The 19,110-nt window shown below is 33.2% G+C and overlaps 2 protein-coding genes across 4 annotated transcripts; one reads left to right on the top strand and one right to left on the bottom strand.

Moving 5' to 3' along the window:
* Positions 1–10,641: 10,641 nt before the first annotated feature.
* Positions 10,642–15,427, bottom strand: LOC109193599 (ADP,ATP carrier protein ER-ANT1). Of its 2 annotated transcripts, none has more exons than XM_019344478.1 (5): positions 15,208–15,427; positions 13,933–14,226; positions 12,815–13,186; positions 11,702–12,556; positions 10,642–11,154 (listed from the first exon to the last, which is right to left on the bottom strand). In XM_019344478.1, exons 2-4 carry the CDS (start codon positions 14,188–14,190, stop codon positions 12,248–12,250), a joined length of 939 nt encoding a protein of 312 aa, XP_019200023.1. In that variant the 5' UTR covers positions 14,191–14,226; positions 15,208–15,427; the 3' UTR covers positions 10,642–11,154; positions 11,702–12,247. The 2 variants fall into 2 exon arrangements, with proteins under 2 accessions (XP_019200023.1, XP_019200024.1); XM_019344479.1 differs by having other exon boundaries at positions 13,933–14,217.
* Positions 10,647–11,991, top strand: LOC109193600. 2 transcript variants are annotated; one of them, XM_019344480.1, is made up of 3 exons: positions 10,647–11,019; positions 11,111–11,196; positions 11,454–11,991. In XM_019344480.1, exons 1-3 carry the CDS (start codon positions 10,671–10,673, stop codon positions 11,736–11,738), a joined length of 720 nt encoding a protein of 239 aa, XP_019200025.1. In that variant the 5' UTR covers positions 10,647–10,670; the 3' UTR covers positions 11,739–11,991. The 2 variants fall into 2 exon arrangements, with proteins under 2 accessions (XP_019200025.1, XP_019200026.1); XM_019344481.1 differs by having other exon boundaries at positions 10,647–11,020; positions 11,127–11,196.
* Positions 15,428–19,110: the final 3,683 nt, after the last annotated feature.

The following is a 19,110-nucleotide window of genomic DNA, read 5'->3' as shown; positions in this document are numbered from 1 at the left end:
AATGTAAATAATGTCTAACTTTAACGGGGCGTTTGGTTGCAATGAGGGAATTACGTGGGAAAGGAATTGCAATTGCATGGGAGATGAATTACTGGGAATAAAGTGAGAATTTAAATTCCAGTGTTTGGTTTACAGGAATAAAATTACTAGGAATTTCAATTACAATGTTTGGTATACATGGGAATTGAAAGGGAATAAGGAGTATAAAGTCCAAAATGTCCATTGTTGTTGTGAGACATCAATTTTAGGTTAAAAATGGGAGGACAATTTTGTCTCATCATTATCTTTTTTCTTCCCAAGATCCATGGAATTAAAATCCCAAGGGGGGCATGAGAATTTTTTTTTTTTTTTTTTGCAATGAGGGAATTGCAATTCCTTCCAACCAAACTAAGGAATTTAGTAGCCTTTGGAATTAGATGAGAATTAAGTGGAATGGAATTTAAATTCCTCCCAACCAAACGCCCTGTAAAGTGTAAGCAAATAAATTATGTTTAAATAAGTAAAGTAAGTAGAAAATATAGAAGATAGTGATAAGTAAAATAAGATGATAATAAATGTAATCATAGTAATGTGGTTATAGTGACATATAACTAAATAGATGATAGATGATTCTGTTTTTCATTTCGAAAACAGTTTTTAAGTGTGTTCCAGTTTTTCAGAAATTATTTTCAGTTTTCAAAATGAAAAACTGTGTTAGTAAACATGTTTTATGTTTTCTATTTTTCAGTTTTCGGAAATTTTCAGAAATTCTCAGTTAGTAAACGGCCCCTAAATGTTTCTTCTTAATATACCAAAAGTTCATTTTTAGGTAATTAATATACCAAATAATGAACTTTTAGTACACAAAAAGTGAACTTTCAAATAAATATAAGAGAAAATTTCAATTTTGGTCATATGACTATAGGGGCTTTGTTAATTTCAACACCTGACTTGATGTAAAATCTGAAATGACTAAAATACCCTTATTATTTTAACTGTTAAAATTTCCCCCGAAATTGACCGACGATTTGACAGGAGTGACCAAAATTGATAAAAATTGCATAGTCAAGGAACTAAATTGACACTTTTGAAAGTCAAGTGCTGAAATTAACAAACCCCCTATAGTCATATGACCAAAATTGAAATTTTTCTAAATATAAACATGCAATGTATTAAAAATGAACATTATGTCAGTGATTCACCTTACAAGATGACAATCGTCATATGGTGGACCATGTTGATACTGCACAAATATGTATATTGTCAAAGAACTTGTAGTAAAATTAAAATGAGACTTTAGTGTTGCTATAATGAATCTATTGTGTATATAAAATGAAATTGAATAGCCTAACTCATAATGATGTATATTGTCAAATAAATCTGTAGTAAAATTAAAATGATATTTTAGTGTTGTAGAAATAAACCGGCCTATTGTATGTAAAAAATGAAACTAAATAGCAAAGCCCATATAGATATGTATATTGTTAAATGAGTGTGTTTTGGAATTAAATTAATACTTTAATGTTGTTTAAATGAACTTATTGTGTGTATAAAAAGAACACTAGATAGTATAAACCTAAAATGTAATTAAAATGATAACTTTAGCGTTATTATAATGAATCAATGTGTGTAAAAATAAACTAGACTGCTTTGCTGTAGGTTACTGAGATGGGTCGTGGATTGGCTTACATTTTGGGCCATTAATATAGGCATTGAATTGGCAAGAATTGGGCTAGAAATTGTGCCTAGGCAGCCATTTGTTTCTGGTTTTCCTTTTTTTTACATTGCAATTTGATCCCCCACCCTCTCACCCTCTCCCTATACATATATATACCTTTCATGTACAAATTATCATATACATAGATTATAAAATTAAGTACAATTGATTTATCATGGTTTTACCCTCCACAAATTATCAGGTCAGGTGTGGGGCGTCTGAGGTGGGCGATTTCACCTTTTGTCACAAAATTATAAAATTAAGCCCAAATACAGCTAATAAGCTCAAATAATGGGATAGAATGATATACATTGGGTTAGGTTAATTGAATAAATTTAGGTTAGGTTATTTTCCCAATTAATTTAATTTGATAAAGATTTAGTCAAATTATATATGTTGATTTTATGACCTTTGGCAGTTGTTGGTCGCTTGCTGGCCAACAATATATATTCTTATTTAAAGTATTATAATTGTGATAAGATCATAAACTGGACATACTAATGACACAATACATTTTGGATAAGTCTTTATATTATCTCAAATATTTAATTATTAATATTGAGTTAATATTAAAGAGTATGAAATAAAGAGAAAGCCTCACATTTTCGCCACTAAATAGTGATCCTCATTTCAATAATGATTATCCTTGTTATCATATTCAAGGTTCTCTTCGAGTCAATTAAAGAATATTTATAAATTCATATGTGTTAAATTTAATATTTTCTACCAATTCAAAGATCAAACCACATAACTCTTAACACCAATCCAAATGGAATCATGCTCGTGTTCAAGAAGACTTACGCCCAAGCCGCTAGCTCTAAGTTAGCACACCGCTATGCCTAATAAAGCCGCTAGTTCTAAGTCGGTATCTACAATCAGTTTTGACGCTAGCTGTGATATGCAAGGTCTTGGTCATCAGATGCAAGGTCAATTGACCAAAAGTTGCGCAAAGAGCTTAAGGATGCAATTGTCTGAACCCTAATCAATTGTCAAGTTATCTACGCCATAGGTTCATCCTCTTTAAAGTTAGCTAGTGACTATAAGAATTCCCCATCTCAAAAGGTGGAAGTTCATCCCCGATCGACATCTGATCTCCAACATCCCCTATGTGGAAGACCACGTCAGAATGGTCGCAAGTTAATATTGTTATTCATACCTGATATGACAACAAGCGCAACATCGATCTATATATTTGCACATTTCCAGGGGCGGACCTACAACGGGGGCAGTGGGGGTAGCTGCCCCCACTCACCCCACCCCCACCCCATATATAGCCCTTGTATGTATATATGTGTGTGTGTGTGTGTGTGCATATATATATATATATATATATATATATATATATATATATATATATATATATATATATATATATATATATATATATATATATATATATATATATATATATATATATATATATATATATATATATATACATGTTTAGATATAAATATAAAATAACAGATAAGAGTACACAATAGGCGAGTTGGGTGAGATGGTAAGGTGTGTGTTTAATGTTACGAAGTGTTGGGGGTTTGAATCCTTGGTTGTCAACATAGTGTTTTTGATTTTTAATCCCTTCTGTTTGGATTTTTTAAATACATATATTTTTTTTTTAAAGTCTTTTTTAAATATATATAATTAATAAGTCTTTTTTAAATATATATAATTAATAATGAGATCTGTAATTTATAATGTGTTTTCTATTTGAATTATTTTATCAAATTAGTTTTTTGAAAGAGAAAGTTTAATTCATTAAATCGGAAGCAAGAATGTCAACAAGAAAAGCAGGTGAACCACTCACTGCAACCTGACACAGAAAAGGCCTCCCTAGCAACAGCGTGGGCAGCACAATTCGCAGATCGCTTAACATGACAGAACTGCACATCCTCAATCTCAGATGCCAAGCTCTTTACATCATCTACTAAATAGCCAAAAACAGAAATAAAAGAATCCGAAGTTAAAGCATCAAAAACAATCTTACAATCAGTTTCCACATCTACAGCACCCAAACCAGTGCCCTTGAGCCAACTCAACGCCTCCTGTATAGATAGCACATCTGCCTCCCTAACAGTATACAACCCGGGTACTCTGACGTTCTTAGCAGCAAGGAAAATACCACCATCATCCCGCAAAACCCATCTGAACCCCATTGCATTATCCACCTCCCTTAACGCAGCATCAGTATTGAGTTTGAGCCTCCCAAGCACAGGTCTTGCCCAAGAGGTCACGGCATGTGTGTGTTTATGGTCAGCACCAACCTGTAGCTTTTCATTAGCATCTCTCCAACAATCCAGAAACGCCATAGACCTACGCACCACAGTAGATAAGTCAAAGACAGCACCCCTGCATACACTCTCATTTCTACCACACCACACACCCCAACATGCCATCACAAACCTAGGCTTAGCAATCAAATCTAAAGTGTCCAAAGCCCAAAAGAACCAGTCACCGAGATGATTACCATCATAGCTGCACACATGTGGCATCCCCAACATGTTCCAAAGACGAACCGCCTCCCCGCACTGAACAAAAAGATGCAATGCATGGCCGACTCCTGTACCTGCCTGCACATATGACAATCCACCAGGCATGCAACATTCTTAGATAACAAAATATCACGTGTGGGAAGATAGAGGGACGCTAACTGCCAACAAAATCTCTTCACCTTAGGAGGGACCTGCAAGTTCCAAATACTTGCCCATGGGCGGTGACTCGCATCCACTCTCAAATTAGTTATGTTTCATATTTTGTTATGAGTATTTTTATAAAGTTTTAATGTATTTTATTTTTCGCCTACATCCAATAATATTTAATTATTTATGACTATATTAAGTGTTTAATTATTTTTTAAATTATAATATTTCGCCCCCACTGGACAATTTCTGGGTCCGCCACTGCACATTTCTCCGCATTTTCATTTCTTATATTTTTTAAAATTGCAGTTTCCAGTTTTACATTTTCATTTCTCCATTTCTCATTTTTCATTTATGTTTCCGTGCTACATATATAGATGAAAATCCAACCTTTAATTTATTGTCAATAGGTCTCAAGTTTACCAACTCAATACTTAATGCATTAACGTGAGAAATATTCTCCTTCAACTGTTGAATACGTACAATAATGTGTTTTGATAAGATGTGAATTTCCTACGAAATGAGCTATGCATTTAAGGAGTAATATAGACATATAATTTGGACTTGAAAATTCGTCAATCCAAACAAGAAAACATGAAGAAGTTTATGAGGTTGTCACGTCTTTAGTACAGACATGGAAGTAGTTAGGTGTGAGTTTGACATAACTGTATGGTCGTTCTTGTGCCAACCTATCAAAGGTTGTTGGCATAAATAATTTTGCGTTACTGTTTGTTAATCAGCTAGCTAGCTGACTAATAACTTTGACATTTTTCATGTTTTTCATGACCATATATACTCCAATTCAACATATTCATAATTGTTCGTAGAATTCTTAGCAGATTGAATGTCTAGATGGTTTCATGCATCCTGCTCTTAATTAATATGGTGGGTATAGTATATCAAATTATTATTGGTTAGAATACGTCACACACGATGTGATACAAAACTTGGTTAATATTTTGGTGCTAATATAATCATTTCTAGATAATAAGTTGTGGGAGAAAAAACGAACCATAGACGTCCATCAAGTTTATCAATAGTTGATATTTTTTGCCCTTAGGGTTGGGGTTCAGCCTTTTGGAAGAATAGTTGATGATTTTTTGCTAAAAAAAGAAAAACATTTCAATTTTATAATTATTGTAAATTTTTAAATTTATAATATTTATAGACTGGCCGCATGCATATTTTCTCCTTAATTTTCAGTAACCCGGCCTCAACACTTGATCTACCCAAATAGATGGTAGTTGTTATACAGTGGACCATGGTCCACACATCGTTGTGTGGACCATGATCGTCGAATGAAACTGTAGTAGAATTAAAATGATACTTTAGTGTTACTATAATGAAACTTGCTAGTGTGTGTGAAAAATGAAACTAAAAAGCAGAGCACATTATTGTTAAATGAAACTGTAGTATAATTAAAATGATACTTTAAGATTTCAAAAAAAAAAATGATACTTTAATTCAATATTACTATAATGGAACTAGTGTGCGTGGAAAATGAAACAAAATCTAGAGCCATACAATAACATATATTGTCAAATGACCTGAAGTGCAATTAAAATAATACTTCAACATTTCTATAATCTAAAAACATAATAAGCCTCAATTAAAGTTATATCATTGATTTATGTCCCTCTTTTTGACTTTTTGTATGCAAATAAATGTGTACATTTTACTTTAAATGTTGTACATTTCAATGTTATTAGACAAAACTACTCTTACACCGTTATAACACCGTTAGTTTTTAATTCTAATATTGATAACAAACACATCATTATTACCATACACCTATATCTATCATATCTTTTCCTATTTTTAATTATCATTTTATTAAAATTATTATATATTAATTTAATACTTAATTATATTTTAATTAAATTTTTATGAATGATAAATTATATATGTGTGTGTGTGTACAAAATACATATATTATTTGTGTATATATAATTCAAATTATAATTTTTAATTATTTGTATTTATCAATATTTTAATATTGGGCATGAATTTTCGCGCATTGCATGTACAAAATGCTAGTCAAACTAATGTGTATGGAAATTGGAAAATGAAACCAAAAAAAAAAAAAAAAAAAAAAAAAAAAAAAAAAAAAAAACTCAAGCAATAATGTATATTATCAAATGAAACTATAGTAAAATTAAAATGATACTTTAATATTTCTATAATGAAACTAGTGTAAAAGGAAAATGAAACTAAAAAACATAGCAATATTGTCAAATGAAAATGAAGTATAATTAAAGTGATACATACTTTATGCATGGTCCACGCTGCTACATAAACCATGGTGTACAGTAAAAATTGCCAATAGATGTATAAGATAAATCCTAGCTTACTCAGCTCCTTGAAAGCATTTCTCATTTAAACCCTCCCATATATATTGCATTAGTATCCACATTTTGCTGAATAAGGCTAATACAGTTGAATTTCGATCAAACCCTATTAAAAAACGTTGATTACATATAAATATTGAAAAATTACATTTTCAAGGGAAATCTCCAATTAAGTTGATTAGATGGTTGACTTGGTAAGTTCAACTCTCCGTGGGAGCTATCTATTCAAGGACGGAGCCAGAAATTCGGTTGAGGGGGGCAAAGAAGTAGGGATGGATTCAAAAAAAAAAATTCAGTATAGGCGAAACATTAAAACAAAAGAGATAATTTTAAAAAAAAATAATAAACACATCTCATTATTAATATAAAAGAATGTTATATATATGTGTGTATTAAATATTAAAAAGTTTTTAAAAACGTGACTGTGTTGAAACTACGGGGAAGGAGTAAAAAAAAAAAAAAAACCCAACTATATTAATACCAAGATTCAAACCCCTATTCATTCATCATAACTTAACATGTGCTCATCAACCAACTAATCTAATTTAACTGACATTCAATAGTTTTATTTTACTAATACTAAGTAATATACTATATATACATATATACATACAAAAATTATATATGGGGTGGGGGTGGGTGAGGGGGGCTCCCCCTTTGGCTCCGTCCCTGTATCTATTGGTCTTCTTGATTATTTACCTAAGCTAGTTTAATTTACCTACTTGTAAACCTTTGCTAACTACGATCACATATGAGTTTCATTGAGGTAGCAGCTACACGGTTTCTCATAAATCAAAGAAAAAAAAAATTACATTTTCAACACCTAAATATCTAAGTTAGTGATTGATTGTTTAAAAAAAAAAAAAAAAAAAGAAGTTAGTGATTGATTGGAAGGCACCCTTATAAGAGCATACAAAATAGGAATTGATTAATAGAGGCACATTTCAGTACTTAAATATCTAAAATATATGTCCATTTTTGAATGTTTTGAAATAATTTTTAGAATATATATTTTATCAATTTATGATTAAATTTGGATCATAGTTTTGCAAATACTGTTCATATTTCATGTTTGGTTTTGTGATAAGATGTTTGAATTTAAGCTAAGGTTGTTTAATTGGCTTCACGTTGAATCGACGAAAATGTTAAACATTATTGACATAAAATATTAATTAGGTATAACATGTTGTGTTTAATAAAATAGTAGAGTTGATATGAATAGATTCATAGAAATAGGTTTTGTTTCACTTATTTATCATTTTTGGTCCCTCTCACGGATATGCACAAACAGTCAAGCACAGTACAGGAAAAACTATTAATTTCTTTTTTTTTTGAAAAACAAAAACTATTTTATTGTTATTATTATTTTTGGGTAAGTTAGCCGGTGGACCCCATTGGACTGGAGATTCTCATTCAAGTCCAAAGGGATTAGAAACATTACGATTTACGAACGTTCTCTAAATCTCTCCTAAAAGTCCTAAGTCTTATGGGAAACAATAATTTTCACTTAATGCAAAACATGAAACACGAAAAAATATTTAAGTGTATAAAGCATGAGTATATTTATAAATATATTTTTTCTCAAAAAAAAATATTTTTTCAATATGTACTAATATTAATTTTTTTTAGTACTACTGACTCTATTACATTGTAGTATCTGTTCATTTATACTTTCTCAATCTGTTAAAACACAAAGTGTCAACACCACCTCCATTGAGGCTCGGTCTCATGACCTCTCATATGGGAGAGTCACTACATATCATCTGAGCACAAGTTGCTTGGCGAACTAATAAATTACTAGTTTTATAATTAAAATAAAATATTATAAAGGTGTAATTTACATTTCGCTAATCAAGTATAGCAATTTATATATATTTTTTAATATATAAAATGTGTCTATATATATATATATATATATATATATATATATATATATATATATATATATATATATATATATATAGGGATGATTTCTGGTGCGGAGATAGCTTCCCGTGTGGTTGTGTGGCTAACACAAAACGACGCACCTTAAACATTAAAATGCTGCACCTTAAGTACACAAACCACGCACCTTAAGCACACAAACAAAGCACCTTAAAAACACAAACCACGCACCTAAAGTTTTAAAATGGCACACCTTAAGTACACAAATCACACACCTTAAGCATACAAACCACACACCTTAAGAAGGAAAACCACGCACCTTAAGAAGGAAAACCACGCACTTAAAGCTTTAGATCGACGCACTTAAGTTTTCAACACCTTACGCACCTTAAGCCACACAGTACAAAAACCACTCACCTTAAGCACAAAAACCACGCACCTTAAGAAGAAAAATCACGCACCTTAAATTTGACCTAGATGCAAAATGATCAAATTGCCACCGCATTTTTTTAATCATTGTTAATCCTGGACGTTGATTTAGGCAAGATCAATGACTCAAATTTAACCGCACAACCGCATGGGAGACACCACACCGCACGGGAACTGAATTCTATATGTATATATAGCGTTAGGTTCCCGTACGAACAGTGCTTCCCGTGCGGTCATGTTGTCACTCACCATTAAGTACACGTAAATGCGTCACAAAGTGTTCAGAAATGCACCATTAGGTGTGGTGTAGTGTGGTACATTTGTTTTGTGTGTGGTGCATTTTCGAACACTATGTGATGCATTTTTGCATACCTAATGGTGAATCTGCACCGGCCGCACGGGAAGCACTGTCTGCATTTGAACCAGTATATATATATATATATAATTAATGAATTTGAAGGTAATGAATATTTGAATTGTAGAAAATAAAGACAATATAATTAATGAAATTATATATGTTTTTTATTTTATTTGTTTTTATAATGAATAATTTTTTTTTTAAATAAAGGCATTATAGATATCTAATTTTCAATAATCAAAATAACCAAAAAAAAAAATAACTAACCTAATTTTTTTGATTTATACAAGAAAAAAATAACTAACCTAATTTTTTTTTAAATACAAGAAAATAATTTTCAAGGTTCTTGATTTATAATCTTTGATGCTCAAGTTTGAATATTATGTATTTAGTCAGACTAATTATTTGAACCAAATTTATGCTAAATTTTATCTTGTATTTGTTTTTAACATATTCGTAATATATGTTTAAGAACTATGCCAACGTTGATTGGGATAAGGTTCGAACCTAAGACATTTCTTATATAAATTAATGAGTAAATTAAGAATAATAAATAGTTAACGAAATATTCCATTACTAAAGTTTATTCTAACGGAATGTAAGATTATTTCAGGGAAAAAAATAATATAATAGAGGGTAACTAAAGAAAATTATTAAAAAAATTACTAAAATCAAAATAATATAACCATTCATAAGGAAAATATTAGATTTATATACCAGGGATCGAGTCTCACCAGCGGCAGTGTGAGAGCAACCTCTCGAAGTGAGGGGGGCTTCTTGTGCGCAGTGAGCACCGGTCTAGCCTCTATGGTTCATGTTCAGTTGAGTCACCATGATTTACATCCTCCCAAATGCTCTGTCGGGCCGGGGTGTGGGGGGCCCTTAGGGTTGGGGTTCAACCTTTTGGAATAATATTATATATATATATATATATATATATATATATATATATATATATATATATATATATATATATATATATATATATATAACATATTACAATTACAAAGAAAAATTTCACAGAAAGTTGTCTCATACAATACATTCTTAAATCCTATAAACTGGATAAAAATATAACTTTCTCATCCAAAACATCATTTATAATTCAATTGACTAGTTGGTATGGTTCATGGCAGGCATGTCAACTACAAAGAGCCCCACCACTTAGAAAATTCAATAAACAAACAGATTCAAGATAGTGATTTGCATGACCTTTAACTTCTCACTCATATAAAATCTCCAATTCCCCACCAAAACAATATTACAATTTACAAATCAAACACCAAATCCCACAGACCAGAGGTGCAGTACCAAGGATGATTGGTGTGAGAGCTAAGCTGCGAGCAGGTTTCTGCATGAGTCGACGCACAGTGGCTCACGTTTGTGCCCGCTCGCCTATCCAGCCATACAAGAAGTCCGGTAGCCTGATACGAGCTGATGAAAAGGCAGCGCCTGAGTTTTCCAGCAAGAACAGCGAGGAGATGAGCTTCAACAGCCAAGGGTCAAAGCCAGAATCTGATCAATGCGGAGGCGGGAATAACAGAGTCATGGTTGTGGTCGATAAGAGCCTCGAAGCCAAAGCCGCTCTGCAATGGGCGCTTTCCCACACTGTTCAGAGCCAGGATACTGTCATACTTGTGCATGTAACCAAGCCATCAAAACAAGGTTCATCTTCTTAGCTTTCTCGATCTCTCCCTTCTTCTCCTCGATTGTGAATATAAACCAAAACTTATCTCTCTTTTATAAACCAAAACAGGTGGAAACACCAACAATGAACTCGACCAAAGGAGCTATGAACTTCTTTCCTCAATGAAAAACATGTGTCAAACAAGAAGACCGGGGGTAAGTATCAGTCGTCAATATTCTATCACAACTACTTAATATGATATGCCTGCCACATTAATTATGCAAACTAAAGAAAGTGCTAAAACTACCAATCTGGCCAGCACTTTGCCTCTTAGTTGGGCCGGCCCAGTGCGAATGGGGATTAGTCTGAGTACGGGTGCCTCCTACAGTTAGGGCCTGCTCAGGACACCTCATAGCCTAACCAAAAAAAAAAAAAAAAAAAAGTTCTAAAACTACATGATATAATGAAATAGGTGCAAGTAGAGATACAACTGCAAGAAGGAAAAGAGAAAGGGCCAGTTATTGTTGAAGCAGCCAAGCAACAGAAGGTGTCTCTGCTGGTCTTGGGACAAAGAAAAAGGTCGATGATGTGGAGACTGCATACCATGTGGTCCGGGAAAAGGGCACGCCCTAAGGTTGTCAATTACTGTATTCAAAACGCCAATTGTATGACAATAGCAGTTAGGAGGAAAAGCAGGAAACATGGAGGATATTTGATTACCACAAAGCGTCACAAGGACTTCTGGCTGCTGGCTTAGCAAAAAATACTTCAATCGTCTCACTCTTGCCTCTGCATCTCGAGTCTTGATGGCCTAGATACAAAGCTGCCTCGCAAGAGAGAACAAAATTGTTACGTTATTTGTTATGCACATTCCACATCCACAATCAATGTTCTAAATAGGGTAGATTCTTGAATGTAAAAACTTTGACAAACTGTCTCTATACATTTGATCTTTCCTCAAAGAAACAGAGCCAACTTTGTTTGTGCTAATGACAAAATGAATCAATTCAGACATATGGTGGGTGTGCTACTATTCACATTTAACCTATTATGGTGAGAAAAATAGCTTGCTTGTAAGCTATATGTACATTTACATTGAACTGTACAGAGAGAACACACTAAGAAGTTCTAATCAGCACTAAGAAGTCAGTCTCATCTCCCAAAATTGGCTTTTCTCTATTTGTTTCTCCTTCCTTCATTATGAACGGAGAGTGATCTCTTCTGAGCTTTTTCGTTCTAAGAAGTTTGGCTACTGCACAAACTAATTTACTTGAAGGCTCTTCGAGACTCGAAGCTATAACTAGATCTATATACAATTCTGTGCAGCTGATCATATCCAGCAAGTACTCCAGCACCCGCAACACCATAAAGCATGTTTGCTGTAACTCCTCGGAAAAGTGCTGCAAATCCTTCAAGGCGAATGATTTCTCTTAGTGCATGAAGGGCGTTACGGTACTTCACTTCCTGCCCAGAAGTTAGCATCATTCTTCTCCGCAGTGTATCAAAAGGGTAGGCACAAACCCCAGAAATAGTGGTCACACTCCAGCCCAACATGAAACTTGCAAAGAAATTGTCCTGCAAATACAAAGAGGTATAAATATATAACATTGTATTTGCTACATTTGAAAGGAGAAGAGGGCTACTAATTGTGTAATCTTTAAGGTGATTAAGCATATATAACTTCTAACACTAGAATCAAACAATCACCCACTATCATGCTGCATGAAAGGCCTTTATACGTAAGATATTATCAATCCCGATTAGCTAGCACAGAAAGATGCAGACAACACATTTAGTCAAGCAAAGAACGATTACCAATTAGGATTTTCTAACCTGTAAGGTTCCAGATAAAACAACTGGTTTTAGGGTGTCATAGATTCCAAAGTACATGCCCCGATACATGGTTATTCCTATAATTGAAACCCCAAATCCACGGTAGAGCCCAACAATACCATCACTTGACAATGTTTTCTGATAAACATCTATCAGTCCCTTGTATTGGCGTCTTCCATTAATGGGGCATTCCCTTGCATCGGTGCCCAGCCGAGTTCGAGCATAGTCCAAGTGATAAAGGAATAATGAGGTGGTTGCTCCAGCAGCACTACCTGAAGCGACATTTCCAGCAAACCACTTCATATACCCATCTTTCTCTTTTGAATATCCAAAGCAGTTTTTGAAGTAACCCTTGAATGCAAAGTTGCAAGCCTGTGAACAAGAAACTACGAAATATCAGGAACAAACAGACGTTGCCATTGCACATACAAATACAAGTTTCGAAAGATTAACAACAGCTAAATATAAATTGGACTTACAACTGCTTCAAAAAGTATACAAAATTTAATCTACAGTCGTTATGACAAATTAACTATGTGAAGCTTTTGACATTAGTTGGAAAATTAGAAAAGATTAAGGGTCAGTTTGGAAACCTGTAAAATGTTTTCTGGAAAAAATGATTTATAGAAAATGACTCATTTTTCGAAAAAAAATTTTAATTTTCTAATGTTTGGCTGAAGGTCAACAAACTATATTTTTCTGTTTGGCTGAAAGTTAAGAAATTGCATTTTTTTTTTTAGTTCATTTTCTTGAAAATGAACAGATTTTTTGTTACAAAATAAAAATAAAAATAATAATAATAATGATAATAATAATAATAATAAGTGGTGGTGGTGGTAATAATAATCCGAAAACTAGCTTGTAAAGAGATGGGAAAGAAGATAAATACAGGAAAATAAAAAATTCAAAAAATATCTTCCGACTAAAAAGCTAGGAAGAAAGGAATATTTTCCTTTGATTTTATTTTCCTTGAATACCCAAACACGAGAAAATCCGGAAAATGACCTCTAAGATGGTCTCTAAACACCATAAGTCATTTTCTGGTTTTCTAAACGGACCGTAAGATGGTCTCCAAAATCACCCAAAGTACACAGGTGATTAAAAAGATGCATGTCTACCTGGGTTGGGATGTATCGTATGACATTGGCCTGGTTACCCCTCCAGAAGGAGGCAAGACCATCCTCTCTCAAAACTCTCTGAAAGCAGTCACCAATGCCCGTGTAAGGCCTTTTTAGCTGTCCACTTTTTATCAACTCTCCCTGATTCTGCAGCAAAAGCTTTACTCTTTCAATTGGCGCTGCAGCACTTTTTGATAAGACCGCTGCTGCTCCTCCCATCAAAAAATTGACAGAAAATTTCTCTGATTGAGCTTCCATCTTCACCCACCCTTGCCCTCTTTCCTCCTGTAAAAGCTAGACAGGCAAATCAATAAATTAACCATTTGAACTTAGAAAATGTATCAGCTGAGGTTCAGAAGCAATTACAGAATTTCAAGAATTAACATGAAATGAAAGCTAGGAATCTAGGATGCAATCTGTGACCAGCACCCACTATTACCCTTTTAATTTAATTTGATATCACAGTAGAAACTCAAGACACCCTAAGCAAAAATGCTAACAAATGGTAGAAGTGAAGTAATAATAGCCTCTTACTTAATAAAAATCAGAAAGATCTAGAACAAACAATGAACAAGATTTTATCCCAAGTCTATTAAGGGATAAAAAAGAATCGTAATGGGGAGGAAAAAGGCACCCTAGAGAGGATTTATGTTTTCAAGAAAATAGTGCCTAAAAAGATTCTGGAAACAAAGGTGTCTTGCAAGAATATACACACACCCAAACACAGTCTTTAACTTTCAAAATGAGGCCTCACCAAATGGCCTATGCAAAGGAATTATACAATGGTATAATATATTAATATTCCAGTCATTTTAAATGAATCTTCAGCCTTGAATCTAAGCTTTTGAAAATATTTTGGTGTTGAGATTCAAACTCGGTTTTTCTCCCTTTCTTGAATTCTCAAGGGATGCAGAAAGAACCAACTACGGGTATAGCCATAGGGGTTTCTAGAAACATAATTAGAATTCAAAACTTGCTGGGGAAATTTACTTCAAGATTTCGATTACCCATCTCCTTCCCCCCTTTTCCCCTCAAGAAACTACATTGATTCCTCAAAATTCAAATCGAGATAAAAGCCTTAATTCAAAACAAATTGTAATCTGGCCCTCTGGGTCTTCTCTTTACAGTTCTATACATTTCAAGATAACCAATACATTCAACAAATCCATTGGCAAAAAGAACAAAATTCATAATGAAGATAGGCAATACAATATTCAATAAGAGCAGATATATGTACTATAGATATATACTATATAGATATTGAGAAATAATTACCAAAGAAGGCAAAGGGTATCCGGCGGACGGAGCGATGGAGCGGAAGAAGAACTAACCACCGAGCTTTCGCTGACGGTGGAGGAGGAGGATGAAAGCGGCACGCAAAAATCAAATAACCAATATTCAGTTTTTATACTATCCTGAATGTGGACTGTTTTGCGCGTCGTGTAAAATCTAAGTATGTGGAATCCTAACCGAAAAATTTCTAAATATTTTCTGAAAATACTCCTTGAAGTTCTGAAATGAAGATTGTGATGTATTTGGCGGGCGGAGACGATTGGTCCGACACAATCTGACGTGGGATAACCATGAGCTTCGTCCTCTTGTCATCATCATTTTTTTTTTTTTTTTAAATTCAAAAGGAAAATACTTTTTTTTTTTTTGCAAAAAAAGAAAAATACTATGGGTTGTGTTTGGTTTTAACTACGGAATCGGAATTAATATTAAATACTTGGTAATTGGATGAGTTTTAGTAAAAATATTTTGTATATTTAGTAGTAATGTGAAATTGAAATTATTATCAATATTGATGTTTGATTATTACGTATGACCCTATAATCGGAATAAAGATTTTAAAAATAAAAAATAAAAAAAAACTAATGTAATTGATCTAAGAGTGGCGATGAAGGGAGTAAGCAATACAACGAGGAGACGATGAAATGATGAAGGATAATACTGAATTAATGGGATGATACCTGATTTAAATTAGGTAATGTGTTTTGTAACTATAAGGTAATGGAGTATACCTGTGTTTTAAAGAGTTGTCAACCAAACAATGTGTATGATTTACATTCTCATTCATTTTGTCTAATCATGTGAACCAAACACACTCTTTTGTATTCTCTCATTGTTACTCGCAATTTTTACTCTTACTCTCAAAAGCTTGATGTGAACACTTTTTTAGACCACACATAATGAAAATAGCTCATTATTGTTTGTCACATCAAAGAGTAAAAGAGGATAAATTTATAAATATTCACGGTGTATATAGGAGGAATTGCACTTTTGGTCCCTCAATTATTAGCGCATTTGCAATGTAGTCCCTAGTTTTCAATTTTGACAGATTCGATCCCTCAATTTTTCTTACGTTAGTCAATTTAGTCCTTCTGTTATTTAATCCCGTAAACACCGTTTAGACCATGGATGTTTTTGGAATTTCACATACCACTGAATATATTTACCCGATTTCTTCTCCCTTCTTCCTCCGTCTGCCATTTACACCACCGAATCTTCAACCCTAGCTTTCCACTTTCCATAACTGTAACCCGTTGAAGAGAATGATGCCATTTCATATCAGAGGATGCCATTGTTAAGACAATCATGTCTTCAAGCACTATCAGTTCAACATAATGGATTCCAGAAGTGCGATATTAGTTGGTGCGACGATGTGGCTCCGATATAGATGCCGTGGAGTTATGCGAATTCAACGAAGAGATATAGAGCATGTTCACATTATGGAGTAAGTGTACAAAACTTAAACCATTTGACTTTAGTATTATAAGGGTTACAAAATACAAACTTCATTTGTTTTTGTTACTTACACTTAATCTCAAGGGAATGGGAACTGTTGGTATTTTCAATGGCTTGACTCTGATGTCTCTGAGTGTGTCTCCAAAGTGATTAGAGGTCTATTGAAGAGGTTAGATAAGGAGGAGAGTGAAATCCAAAGGCTACAAACAGTTACTAAAAAAGAAAATGGTGTCATTAAGAAGATGAAGTTGGAGTCGAAAGTTCAGTTTTTTATGAGTTTGGATTTGGAATTGCAGTTGCCCTTGTTTGTTTGAGACTGTGGATGAAAACTGGTGAACCAAGTCAAAAGCTATTACAGCTGAACTAGGATTTATAAATTACTGGTAGTGATGTAGTACTTTGATTATGTAAACTTTGTTTAGTTATTAAATTGGATATTATATTGTTTGGAATGAGACTTGGTTGAATTGAATGCTATGTGTATTTACTGTATTGAAGTGAAACTTTGTTTAGTTCCATCTAGATAATGGTAGTTCAATGGCAAGCTATGCACATTAATTCATGAATAAAGATCAATAAATAAAGATGCACAAACTGCCAAACAAGAAAAATACCAAAGTTCATTCATTCACTGGCAAAGTTTACCAAAGTGTACATATACAAAAGATGTACAACCTGCCAAACAAAAAGTCAAAGTTCACCAAACTGTACAAGTTTGAGGATACACAAACTGCCAAACAAAATACCAAAGTTTATAAATGTGTACATATGCAAAAGATGCACAAACTGCCAAACAAAATACCAAAGTTTGCCAAAATTCCCAAAAACTAGTACAAAGCTAAACTAGTACTACCAAACTAGACCAAAGTCAGTTCTACTTCTTCTTATCTTCTTACACATAGCTAGATAGGCTTGTCTATGAAATTTAGGATAGTGTCATTCCATGATTCACACAAATTATTCAAAAGCATACCAGACTTAGGAATTGAAATGTGCTGAAAAATGCCCTACAGTAGTGTCTAGCATCTCTAGCAGCTAACCACCCAGCAACCTTATCATTTAACTCCTTTAAATCCTCCCTATGCCTTTTGAATTCTGCTTATGTTGTTGATTTACACATAGTCCACAATTTCGATCTGCTTCAGTATATGCCTTGTAAAAACCATCATTTAGAAAGTTAGTATGTATATGCCTAACACAAATCTATGCTCCATTCTAGGAAACAACACTTCAACAACAAGTATCAATTCCTTTTGTTTATCTGAAATTAGTGTCCAAGCATGATGATTACTTAATATATTAAGATCATTGTCTAATTGCTCTATTATACATTTTCCCTATTATATATTCATTGTTCATTTATGTATGAGAGCAATATTGATCAATATTCTTTCATTGTGTACTATTCTTCCATCTCTCTTTTATAAATACCCCCCCTTCCCCTTTCATTGTGTACTAATTGCTCTATTATACATTTTCCTTATTATATATTCATTGTTCATTTATGTATGAGAGCAATATTGATCAATATCATTTCATTGTGTACTATTCTTCCATCTCTCTTTTATAAATACCCCCCCTTCCCCTTTCATTGTGTACTAATTGCTCTATTATACATTTTCCTTATTATATATTCATTGTTCATTTATGTATGAGAGCAATATTGATCAATATCATTTCATTGTGTACTATTCTTCCATCTCTCTTTTATAAATACCCCCCCTTCCCCTCTCACTATCAACTCTTCCCCCTCCATCCTCTTCCGAGAATAATGACCCACTCTAATTAAGTAATGCATAGCCTTGATATGAGATTGTATCATATTTCTTTGTATTTTAGAGAATATACTATGAATAGAATGAATGTAGTTAGAGCAACAATATCAGCGCATAATGGAGAGTTATTTCACGCTTTTTGAGATCACAATGCTATATTGGCCAAGAGAGATGCAAGCGAGAGAGAGTGGGGAGCTTCTACAAAGGGTGCGTTATTTCTCTTCCCAAGAAATAAATGAGGAGAGACGCGCACAACAACTGCCACGACTGCACGCGCCCGGTGGCGCGTCAGGCGTGCTTGACAGGTCTATTAAATATTATTATTATTATTATTATTATTATTATTATTTTAAAATCAATTTTGGTTTTTTTTTTTTTTTTTTTTTCTTCTCTCATCCTCTATTTCCTAATTACACTTACAAAAACTCATCAAAAATCATAAAATAACTCCACCATAGTAGATGCTCTTATATATATACATCATAAAATCTTCGAAAATGATGTTGATATTTCTTAATAATGTTACCAAATAGGATTTTTGTGTATACATGAAAACTAGAATCTAACCAATAAACTGATTGCACAACTTGTCATTTACCTCCACAATAACTCTAAGATTAGTCCATCAAAACTAAAATCATCAAAGTTTTTTAAAAAT

Source organism: Ipomoea nil, unplaced genomic scaffold (genome assembly GCF_001879475.1).
Source record: "Ipomoea nil cultivar Tokyo-kokei standard unplaced genomic scaffold, Asagao_1.1 scaffold1895, whole genome shotgun sequence".
NCBI lineage: Eukaryota > Viridiplantae > Streptophyta > Magnoliopsida > Solanales > Convolvulaceae > Ipomoea > Ipomoea nil.
The sequence above is the reverse complement of the archived record's forward strand: the minus strand, read 5'-3'. Positions and strand labels throughout refer to the sequence as shown.

What these genes read in the sequence shown, in the direction of transcription:
- LOC109193600 (XM_019344480.1), top strand. Translation starts at nt 10,671, where the DNA reads ATGATTGGTGTGAGAGCTAAGCTGCGAGCAGGTTTCTGCATGAGTCGA. An exon ending in AACCAAGCCATCAAAACAAG is followed by an intron (nt 11,020 to 11,110) that starts GTTCATCTTCTT and finishes AAACCAAAACAG; the next exon opens with GTGGAAACACCAACAATGAA. An exon ending in GTCAAACAAGAAGACCGGGG is followed by an intron (nt 11,197 to 11,453) that starts GTAAGTATCAGT and finishes ATAATGAAATAG; the next exon opens with GTGCAAGTAGAGATACAACT.
- LOC109193599 (XM_019344478.1), bottom strand. Translation starts at nt 14,190, where the DNA reads ATGGAAGCTCAATCAGAGAAATTTTCTGTCAATTTTTTGATGGGAGGA. An exon ending in TACGATACATCCCAACCCAG is followed by an intron (nt 13,187 to 13,932) that starts GTAGACATGCAT and finishes TCTTGTTCACAG; the next exon opens with GCTTGCAACTTTGCATTCAA. An exon ending in TTTTATCTGGAACCTTACAG is followed by an intron (nt 12,557 to 12,814) that starts GTTAGAAAATCC and finishes TTGTATTTGCAG; the next exon opens with GACAATTTCTTTGCAAGTTT.